This window comes from Sebastes umbrosus, chromosome 13 (assembly GCF_015220745.1).
Source record: "Sebastes umbrosus isolate fSebUmb1 chromosome 13, fSebUmb1.pri, whole genome shotgun sequence".
NCBI lineage: Eukaryota > Metazoa > Chordata > Actinopteri > Perciformes > Sebastidae > Sebastes > Sebastes umbrosus.
The window spans coordinates 8156376-8167665 of NC_051281.1; the positions used below are offsets into that span (position 1 = coordinate 8156376).

Sequence of the window (11290 nt, forward strand, 5' to 3'; positions counted from 1 at the left end):
TACTTCCCAGTTCCGAATTATGTGGGTTACGTGCAAAATTATTTCATGCTTACCATCTCTAAAAAAAAATTTGTCTATGCACACGAATCAATAAAATTTCGTGACTATTTCACAAGCTGCTGTGTGACTGGGCTGGATATTCACTCTCCTTTTAGCTCTGTTTTTGGTCTCCACCAGCTCTTGAGGGAAATATCTGGCTCTTTAGTAGCTATATGCTCCACATATGTTCACAAGCTAGTCGATAACTTTGTCTGCTCTGTCTTGTGTGCCGGGGAAGTAGCACACAGCGGATTTATCAGAGCTTTATTTGCTGAATACAGCTTCATGCTACATCTGGAAACATGAGAACGGTGAGACTGAACCAAAACACTGAAGCTGTTTGGCCATAAAACCAAACAATGAGATTAAAGACTCTATAGAGCTCTATAAACGGGATCTGCAGAGTTGGGTGATAATTCTCTGTGGATTCGTCACTGTGAGTGATCCATTTAACAACATACAAGTAGTCATTTGATCCGTTGTTATCATAAAAGAATATTTGTTATAGCAGCTTTAATGTTCCATCAAATCTTAACATCAAATTAAGAGCAATTACTAATTCGGTTTTATATCAGCAAATAAACAAACTCATAACTCTCAATCTGCCCCTCCCTCCTCCACCCTCACACCTTGACTCACTTAAGGTGGGGGAAGTGAACGGGATGGCACTTAGGCACATCCTCATACATAGAAAGCCTGTTTTAGCTCTTGCCCTGCTCTGCGCCGGGCTCCCCCGGAAGACTGGGAACAAATCAATCTAACAAATAATTTACCGGCAGCGACACGCCCGGCTGAACTGATGGCAGAGGAAGTGACAAAATGAATTAAAGATTCAAAGGAAACTGTCACTTTGTGTTACAGAAACCGACTAAACAGGTTTATGCTTTTGCCGCCGAGAGTTGGGAAAGTGCTGAGAGCAAATTCACAAGCACTTGCACTGGCAAGGGAAGTAAAAGCATTAGGAGCAGCCCGGCGAGGGAGGACGCAGACACAGTGACAGAGAAGGAGAGGGAGATTCTCCTATTTCTGTCTATCCATGTCTTGCCTGGCGTCCTCTTTAGCCTAGTTTTTGATGCAAGCTAAACGGGAATGAACATGGGCCCATAAAAGTTATCAGAAACCATCAGCAGAGAGATACGTGGCAGAGCCAGAGAGGATCCGAGCAGCATGTGATGTAGTAAAATTAGACACCAAAACAAACATTGAGATAGAGAGCACCTGATACGCAACTCCAAAACTTTGTAGAATATCGGAAGAAAGCTCTGCAAGAATATTTGAACAGGCGAAGTTCCCAAAAAGCATTTAATTTGTATCTCGTTTTACTAGGTTTTGTGTAAACATAGATAAACTTGTTATTGTATTATACATAAGCCTTTCATTTGTTTTTCTATGCAGTTACACTGAATACATGTGTTAATCTCCACAATTCCACCTAATCCCTGTCTGTAACCCTGTCTCGATGTAAGCACTGCCCCTCTGCAGGAGCTGCACGCAACAGCGGCTGCAGCACGCCAACTTGTATCCATTTTTTAGCTTCTGTGGAGCTTCTGTGAACGTATCAACATGTTACAGATGAATCATCCGATTTAAAGAGGTTGTTTATGTCAGTGGTTTGGAGTTTCTGCACCCGAGGCAAACCAGGGATGCCAGACAACCAGCAACTGCCTCTACTAATAATGGCAAACAGGCATCCAATGAGTCAGTGAGAAGTGAAAGTAAGTCCAGAGGTGTGTGTAAGCATATACTGAAGTTACTAATAGGTTTTCTTTTAAGATCCACAGAGGTGGCGGGGTATAAAGTCCTCAGCGAGGGTTTCAAAACTAGAGTTTCGTGATATACTGCACACAGATTAAGGAGAACATAAATTATAGCAGTACCCCTCCAGGGATGATCTGACACATTTAATCAGTTTGTCTTTCTTTTTATGACGACGGGGAATTCCATCAACAATTCAGTGACAAGGTCTAAAATGATACTTCAATCCTGGGTTATATACTTTTTTACACTTTGCACATTTTTTTTTATAAAATAAAAACTAAAAAATTAATTTAACAGATAGATGTTATTGTACCAAAGCCAATGCACTATGATGCAATACATTAATATGAAATGCAAGAATGACGCACTTCATCCCAACATGATCAGGGTCCTACATCAACAACATTTTAGAGCCGTATCTGACAAGTCATTTCTAAAGATTGGGATCTATTAATAATTCAGTTTTGAGCACTATCTTCTTCCTCAATCAACCACATTGTGCGCTGTTCATCCATCCAGGTGAGAAACTGATGCCTTTTCCAGTCAATAACCGCTGATGAGTCCATCTGAAGGCCTTCCCAACACTAAAGATCCTCTTTCATCCTTTGTGGCTTACTTGCAAAGCTCCACAAACCGTCACAGAAAACTGATCTGCATGAGGTTTGGTGATCTTGAGGTGACTAACTGCTTTTGAAGTTACCCGCTCTTTTGTACGGGGCAACTGAGGAGATACGGCGAGGGTTAGAAAGTAGATACCATGTCTGCTAGTCTCTAGAGATAACCTGACCATCTGGGAGACTTCATACCTGTGAGATAACATTCAATAACTGCATCTATGACGGAATATGATCACTAATCTTTTGACGGTGTTTGGAGAACATTATTACACCGCAACTAATCTTTCAAGGTATTCTATCAAAGTGTGTTTGAGGATGAAACCACAGCTTGTTTGAAGGCCAAAACTTTAGAACTGCATGTCTGTACTTCATTGTTTTGTTTTCAGCAGGTACCCTGTGGGGATCTTTCACCTCATTGCTCTAAAGGTATCTTGCAAGGGATTTTTCATTTTGTATTTAAATTCTACATTGCTGCGACTTTTAATTGAAGAGATGCAAAGTGTTTCCAAGAAAAGCAGATGTGAATTAAAATGAAATTCCACACTTCTATAGTACATTGTATATTGTGACCGTAGAACTGACCTCTTTTAAAGACTATGCTGTCGTAGGGTATTTTGTTCCTCGTCTCCAGGCTGGAGCAGTTCCAGCGGTGTCCTCTGAACTGGTGCTGGCACTCGTGGATGGCAATCTGGATTCCCTGAATTGCTGAAGCTGTCACGTCTGGGTTGCGCATACACACCTCCAGCTGGCGCCGTGTCAAACCTGGCAGCGTGAGACACACCGTGTTGGCATTCAGGATCGGGTCGATGTTGGGGAGCTTCAGGCCCAAGATTTCGTTGGAGTCTACCCTGCATGGAGCACACAGGTCAGGTTATTGACGAGACAAACTGCATGGAGCACACAGGTCAGGTTATTGACGACACAAACGCACAAGTCATAAATCTGTTGTTGCTCACTAAAGTCTGCTCAGGACAATTATGATTTCTATTGATGTTCCTTGGGTGTTACAGCAAGAGTTCAGTTCCCACAGTACCAAAGAGACACCCTGACTCCTGTAAAACCATCTCCACATGCTGGTGGTTTCAATGAGAAAAGTGCTCGCACATCGGATCTCACATGATTCAATTTATGATCATGCAAAGTTGTCAACAATATAAAAAGAGAGCTGTTGACTATGATTTGTGGTTTAAATGCATGTGCAGAAACTTGCAATAGCTTACTTGCAATTTGTGTTAAATTAGGCTAAATTCAGGTTTTGTATCCTGACCTTCACTTTGATGCTGTGCAAGATAATTGTGGTACAGCAGGTGAGTTGAAGTGGGTAATGAAAGGAACAGCATCCACTCTGTTGGCATGAACCCAATAGTTCTGGTAACAGTTTCAGATACACAGCGGGGGGAAAAACAACTTGAACATGTAAAATCACCTCAGGAAATCAGTCAGCATGTAAATTCACTGACTTTTTGGCTGCAAGGTGTGTCTCTGTACTCAACCGCCTGCTGCCTCTGTTGCAGATCAATCATGTGAACAACAGTAATTGAGCCGACAGCGGTCAAAGCTCATTTCTACTTCACAGAGAAACAGTAACAGCAGTAACAAGGAAAACACAGGCTGCGCTGATGAAGGCTCCAGAGCTCAAAGGTGTCCGGCTTTTTTTTTTCTCTTTTCATTATCATTACAAGTAAAACACATGGTACGACTGACACACACAAGTCAGAGTTTATGTATGGCTGTGGGCACACATGCACATCTGTATGCACACATGCTCAAGCATGCACACACATATACCCAGGTGTAGGGAGGAGTGTATAGTAACACGCACAGGAGGCACAGCTGCAGAAACTTTGCATACTATTTCTTCCCATAGTTTCTTCAACATGTGAAACTGCAAGTTCCTTTTGCCTCTTTAACAAAGAAGTTTCTGAATGAAAAAACAACCAGCAGCTTTGGTCTATAATTAAAATTTGCATGTAGTGGTGCCCTATTTTTAGGTGGCATTTCATGTGTGACTCTGTAATTCCAGTTTTTGTTGCTACCTGTTGTTCCCTGCTTTGAGAGTAGACCTGTTCCAACAACTGTCATTCCAAACTGGCAACTTTTTATTTATTGGAATCATTGTTGGGTAATGAGGGGTGCATGGGAAGCATGCAATTGTCAATAGACCGGAACCTTGTAAAAAAAAAAGCTGATGTTTCATTATTTAATTCATGTTTTGATATGTCATCTCTATAAGCACGTCAGCCAGAATAATGTGACTGTGATTCACTTTTGCTTGCATGCAGAAAACTTTAATGTTGTGAAATTTGATTATTATTTAATTCTCTGAAACATCTAATCTAATCTAATAATTTAGGCTATGACGAAAATAACATAAAGTTGTTGAACACATTTTTATAAAAAAACAAACAAAAAAAAAAAAAAACACAGAGATGCTCTTTCAGTGTATTAAACCAACACTAACTTTTTTTTTTTTTTTTTTTTCTTTTTTTTTTTTACTGTGAATTCATTCAACTCACCTTTTATCCAAGAGACAGATAATCACCAAGAGGCATGCTAAACATCTAATATAATATAATCATTTAGGCTATGAGGAAAATAACATAAAGTTGTTGAACACATTTTTATAAAAAAACACAACAACAACAACAGAGATGCTCTTTCAGTGTATTAAACCAACACTAACTTTTTTTTTTTTAATTCTTTTTTTTTAACTGTAAATTCATTCAACTCACCTTTTATCCAAGAGACAGATAACCACCAAGACGCATGCTATTCTGAGGACCAAGTGTTCCATTTTGTGCCTTGTAATTATGAAAGAAAAGTTGTAAAAATAAAGAAAGAGAAGAGTTTAAAGTCCAGTATTCCTCCTTTAAAGTTGACGAATCAGAAGAGGAAAAGGGGGTCAGGTCAGGTCCGGTTGGAAACTGGACTTGACAGCTCTCCGACGACGCGTCCAGATGTGCCAGCCAGCGGTGGTGGGATACTCATTCACAAAAAAAAAAAAAGTTTCATCCACCTCTCAACTCACTGAATGGAGGAGGTTGCTACAAGTTTGAGGAAAAAAGTCTGTCTCATACACATCCGTACACATCCCGGTTATCTCCTGCTGATGGTATTTGCATTGGTATATAACATCCGAGAGAGAGAGACGAGCTGAACCGAGATATAGGCGCTCTAAATGAAGTCTGCTCCACTAGTGATGTGTTCGGTGCGCTCCTCTAAACTCCACTTAGCGCTTCGCCAGCCCACTTTTTTTTTGCGTCAGAGGAGCGCCGAGGGAGGTCAAGTGGCTCGTTAAGAGCAGGATAGAGATCCTCTTAGATAAGGAAAAGCAGAAAACACTTAGCCTGCAACCTCTCTGTGAGGAGGAACATTTATACGCACTGGATGCTGAGGATGAGGAGGTGGACACATTGCAAAAGTGAAGACTACAAAAAAAAAGTGGATTGGAAATTTTTGGTTAAAAAGATGAAGAGGAGGAGGAGGAGGAGAATGATGATGATTTTGAGTTGTAAGAGGAAGTCCATACTGCAGAGAAGACTGACTTTTTTAATAAATAAAAAAGGTGATTCATGATGATTACATGATGAAGATGAAAGATAATTAGATTGCAGCTGTTTTATCCTCAAATCAAAGTTACTGTATGTTTTTGCATCTGTGTACAAAGGCACACTTTTTGTAATGACAAAAAGGCAACTGGGGAAATTTAATTATATACTTTATACTTTAATTCTTCATTTCACTCTTTACTTTAGTACTTTTATTGATGAAGATGGAAGATGATTAGATTGCAACTGTTTTATCCTCAAGACAAACCATGATTTTTTCAGCTACTGTGTGTGTTTGTATCTGTGCAATGACAAAAAGGCAACTGGGGAAATTGAATTATATTCTTTAATTCTTCATTTCACTCTTTACTTGAGTATGGTAGAGCAGGATAGAGATCCTTTTAGATAAGGAAAGCAGAAAACACTTAGCATGCACCCTCTCTGTGAGGAGGAACATTTAGATTCACTGGATGCTGAGGATGAGGAGGTGGACTACACACATTTCAAAAGTGAAGACTACAAAAAATAGAGGATTGGAATTTTTGGTTGAAAAGATGAAGATGGTTATGTATCCCTCTCTCTCTCCCTCTCTCTCCCTCTGGTACCTGATTGTTTTCACAACAGCACTATCTGTTTATATCATGTTTATTTTTGTTTATAGCTTATTTTGTGTATTGGTAGAATTTCAAATTTGTTTTATTCTTATTTTATTCTAACGTTTTTATCTATTCTTTTGTTATTATACTGTTTAACTTGCACCAACAAAACCAAAGCAAATTCCTAGTTTATACCTCTTACACCTGGCAATAAACACGATTCTGATTCTGATTCTGATTCTGAAGAGGAGGAGGAGGAGAATAATGATTGTGAGTTGTAAGAGGAAGCCCATACTGCAGGGAAGACTGACTTTTTTTTTAATAAAAAAAAATGGTGATTTATGAAGATGAAAGATGATTAGATTGCAGCTGTTTTATCCTCAAAACAAACCATGATTTTCAGCTACTGTGTGTGTTTGTATCTGTGCAATGACAAAAATGCAACTGGGGAAATTGAATTATATTCTTTAATTCTTCATTTCACTCTTTACTTTAGTACTTGACCACAATTATCCTCAGCCTGGGGCTCATTTCCTCTCTCTCTTGTGCCTTGAATTAAAGGGGAACATTTAATTTATTTTGTGTTTCACTTCCATAAAGTTGTTGGACTCTTAACTCTATTAAAAAAAAAAAAAAAAAAAAAAGAAAGGTCAAGATTGAGTAGTAGAGGCTGAAAAATCCTGAGTTTTAGTTCCTAAATGAACCAAGCTCCAACAGCATATTTTCATGACACCCTCCCTTCCTGTTAACCTCTGTTTACATCATCAGAGGAAGTCCATACTGCAGGGATGACTGACTTTTTTAAATAAAAAAGATGATTCATGATGAATGCACAATGACGTTGAACGATGATAAGATTGCAGCTGTTTTATCCTCAAATTAAACCCTGATTTTTAGCTATTGTGTGTGTATACAGATGCAAACACAAAGGCAAACTTTTTATTATGACAAAAAGACAACTGTGGAAATTGAATTATATACTTTAAACTTTAATTCTTCATGTCACTGTTTACTTTAGTACTTGACCACAATTATCGTCAGCCTCGGGCTTATTTCCTCTCTCTTGTGCCTTGAATTAAAGGGAACATTTGATTCATTTTGTGTTTCACTTCCATAAAGTTGATGGACTCTAAAGAGAAATATAAAAAAAAATGTCACTATTGAGCAGTAGAGGCTGAAATATCCTGACTTTTAGTCCCTATATGGGTCAAGATCTTACACTTACATCATCAGGGTGGTTTATTTATCAGATGACTGTTTTCACATGCTGAGTGGTGCAAACAATTAAACTGATTTTGTTGTGGAAAATTGGTGGAGTTAATAACGCTTTTATTAAAATCAATATGTGTATTGAACGGTGGGTTTGCAAAGTTTGAAATATGTCAGTGTGAGGAGAACCCTCTTGTAGAAAACGTATCGTTAGAAAATGACTGCTTGTTAAAGTCGTCGGCTGAAGTTGCCATTCCTCTCTAACCTTGCCTTGTGTGTCACAGCCTTTAATCTTTCAATTTAAATGACTATAAAGTAAAACAAAAAGCTCCCTTGTTGATGAAGACCACATGATATCACTCATCTCAGAGCTTTATGAGTAGCTTAGAATAAAGATTCAGAAAACCACAAATAAAAAGGTTTTCCCCCCACCAGTGGAGGGAAGGAAGCATTCTGCCAGCATGGAGTCACCAGAGCAGTAAAACGCTACACGAGTTTAGCATTCAGACGCAATTAAGTTGCCGTGCACAAATTTAGAAGATCAGGGACACAATCCCACATCAAATTTTCTCCCAGAGGGATTCATCACAGCACCCTGAGCTGGAAGAATTGGCAGGGACGGCAAAACTTTGTGCTTAATTATTTCAAGGCCTGTAAAGAAAGCAGGCTTGTTAGTCGACTTAGTGGTTTTTGTGTCTTTGAGTTCAGTTCTGCAGCAGGATGTGTTGCATGCTGTCATCCCGATCGCTCTGTCTCTCTTTCTCTCATCATGACTGATGATAAAATGACTTTCTGAATCACCGTTGCTTATAAACTTGACTCATACATTACTCCCCTGTTTCCACTTGGAGAATCAAAAACAGCGGCAGAGGGGATCTCTGTTGTGACGCTATTGTGACCCAGTGAGGCAGCTCAATAAACCAAATCATGAAAAGGTGTTGAGGGTGATTATTTTCTCTATGGAAGCCCATTACTGCCAGAAAAAGACATTATTATATATGAATATGAATATATATAAAAAATATGTAGTCATATAAATATAAAAATGGTAAAAATTGTCAAATCTATGAGATATAAAATGTAATTACAAAGTAAAAATTATGAAATAATATGTCAAATACTTTACTTAAAGCACTAAGTAACATTTGAAAGAAGAAATGACACATTACTCCTCCTAAAAATGGAAAGGTGAATCCATAAGCAGTAAAATGCACCTTTGCTCAGGTCAATATGCTGACTGGTTTTGCTGCTACAGCCTTACTTGGTCTGGTATGACCAGTAGCCTTTTCATGGCTAATGTAAGCTTATGCTAAAAACCTTAGCTAGGCATTGTTTTGTAACTGACATTACTGAGTCTGTGTGCTGACTTTATGACTTTTATACCGTAATTGTCACTTATAGGCTCTCTTTAAGTGATGTTTCATATATCGTTTAAAGCAGGTCTATGTACAGTAACGTTTGCTCCACAGCTGCCACTGTGGTTTTAATATCTAAAACATATGAGACAATAAGTCAAAAACTAGCACTTTTATTGTCGTATCGTGAATTTTTGAATATATTTATCATCTAACTTTTCATCTAGTTTTGACTTAGTAAGTCAACTAAGTCCAAATTTTGACGTAGTAATTAAGTCAACATCTTGAGCCATTAAAAAAGAATATAAAACAGTAAGTCAAAATTAGGAAACAGCAAGTCAAAATACTTATGAAAATGTTTTAAAAATGTTCATCATGACTAATTGTTTATCTTTTTTTTTTATTTTCCTTGCGGATATGAGCTTCCACTTCGATGCGATCCACAAGTCAAAGTCGGAGTTTGTGCTCATGATTGGTTGTTGCTGACCTCAAAATTGAGTTATTATAGCTTTGGCAAATCTCATTAGGAACTAATAAGCTCCGCCTGTTTTTATTTGAACATTAATACTCTCTAAATGTGTCGGGGACGATGACTTTGGGGGCCTAATTTTTTTAAAAACTTGAATGACAAGTGCAGGTCCCAGCAGGCAACAGCACTTTATTACACACACGTTACATATTCATGCTGTGGACCTATTACACATTATTCATAATGAAAAGGATATTGTGCACACGCACTCGCGCACATGCAGACACATAATACACACAACCTCCACATCTGGACCGGAGTCCTCTGCCAAGGAGTCGGGTCTGTCGTCTTATTCTCTCCCTGCCTCTTATTGTGAGTGTGTGTCTCCTTCTCCCTCTCTCTCTCTCTCACACACACACACACCTTTAATTGTTTCCCATTCTTCACCGGAGTGTGTGCTCAGTTACATTCATTAAAAATGATATGGGAAACATTTCAGTGCTGGTCCCAGTTCAACTTGACTCCCGTGTCTAGAGACATAAAGACTTTATTTTTGTCGAAAGCTCATGCCAGGTTCACTCCATAGTTCCCTGTTTTGAGCCTGAACAGTTTTTGTTTTAACATGATGTTCCTGCAGCCCTCGAAAACATTTAATATTTTTTATCTCGCGCTGCTCAATCTCACTCGCTCTGCTACATGAAATATGAACATTTAATTCAATAATGAACGAAAACACAGAGATTTCCCAACAGCGGCCTGTATTTTTGTGGAGTTGCACTGTCTGGTTCAATTGAAACTTTATTGTCCTGCAGGGAGAGACACGGCCGAGCTAAGCTTTCACAGTCTGGTGACGAGTGCCATGTAAACACATTAGGTCATAAGGTATTTATGAATATATAGTTTCTGCTCTTGTGCAATCAGACTGTTAACTTTTAGTGTGGCAGTATCACAGAACCCCAGTGATTTACTACTGAAATGTCAAACATGGAAATACAGGATTTTATCTTTATGTTTGCGTCAGACAAATCCAGTTGTAAAATTTGAAGCTCATGTCACAGCTTAAGGCCAAAATACAGAAAGTGTTGAGACTGGATTCGTCATGTGGCCTCTCTCGTACCAAGACAGTGGTCACTTCTTTTCCAGTGATTTTCCCCTGCAATAAATAGTAAATGCTTTGCCATGCAACTTGTAGGCTACCATGCAAATTGAGATTATGTGTTATTATACAAAGCAAGACACTTTTATAGCGAATGAGACACACACCACACCACACCTTTTTTTCATATTATGAAAAAGTGACATTCAAAATGTTTGATGGAACAAAAGTAAAGCATATAGTTATAGATGATGCAAGGTAAAGTAAATTCTTGCTTGACAAAATCATTATGCTTTACATACTTGACTGTGTCTTTCTTGTCAACTCGCACGAACATAAGTTCAAGTAAAGATTTTACCCTCCAAACACTGGAAACAGAGGCAGCTTCAGTTTTGTACGACTTCAGATTTTATACGGATTAAACAAACAAGAGAAAACATTGTGATTTTCAGGCTTGCTGGTACACAGATTACCTTTGCACAGAGCCAGGCTAGCTGTTTCCCTCTGTTTCCAGTCTTTGTGCTAAGCTAAGCTAATCAGCTGTTGGGTGGGAGTGCTATCGATCTTCTCATCTGACTTTTGGCAAGAGGGCGAATAATCGTT

At 38.7% G+C, this 11290-nt stretch overlaps 1 protein-coding gene across 1 annotated transcript in view; it reads right to left on the reverse strand.

Annotated features, from left to right (window-relative positions):
• wnt10a (wingless-type MMTV integration site family, member 10a) overlaps positions 1-5635 on the reverse strand; it is a 29540-nt gene extending 23905 nt beyond the window's left edge. Inside the window, exons 1-2 of the mRNA XM_037788879.1 lie at positions 5147-5635; positions 2997-3262 (exon numbers count right to left, since the gene is read on the reverse strand). Of these exons, the coding sequence (XP_037644807.1) occupies positions 2997-3262; positions 5147-5208 (328 nt within the window). The 5' untranslated portion in view covers positions 5209-5635. The remainder of the gene's footprint in view (positions 1-2996; positions 3263-5146) is intronic.
• Positions 5636-11290: the final 5655 nt, after the last annotated feature.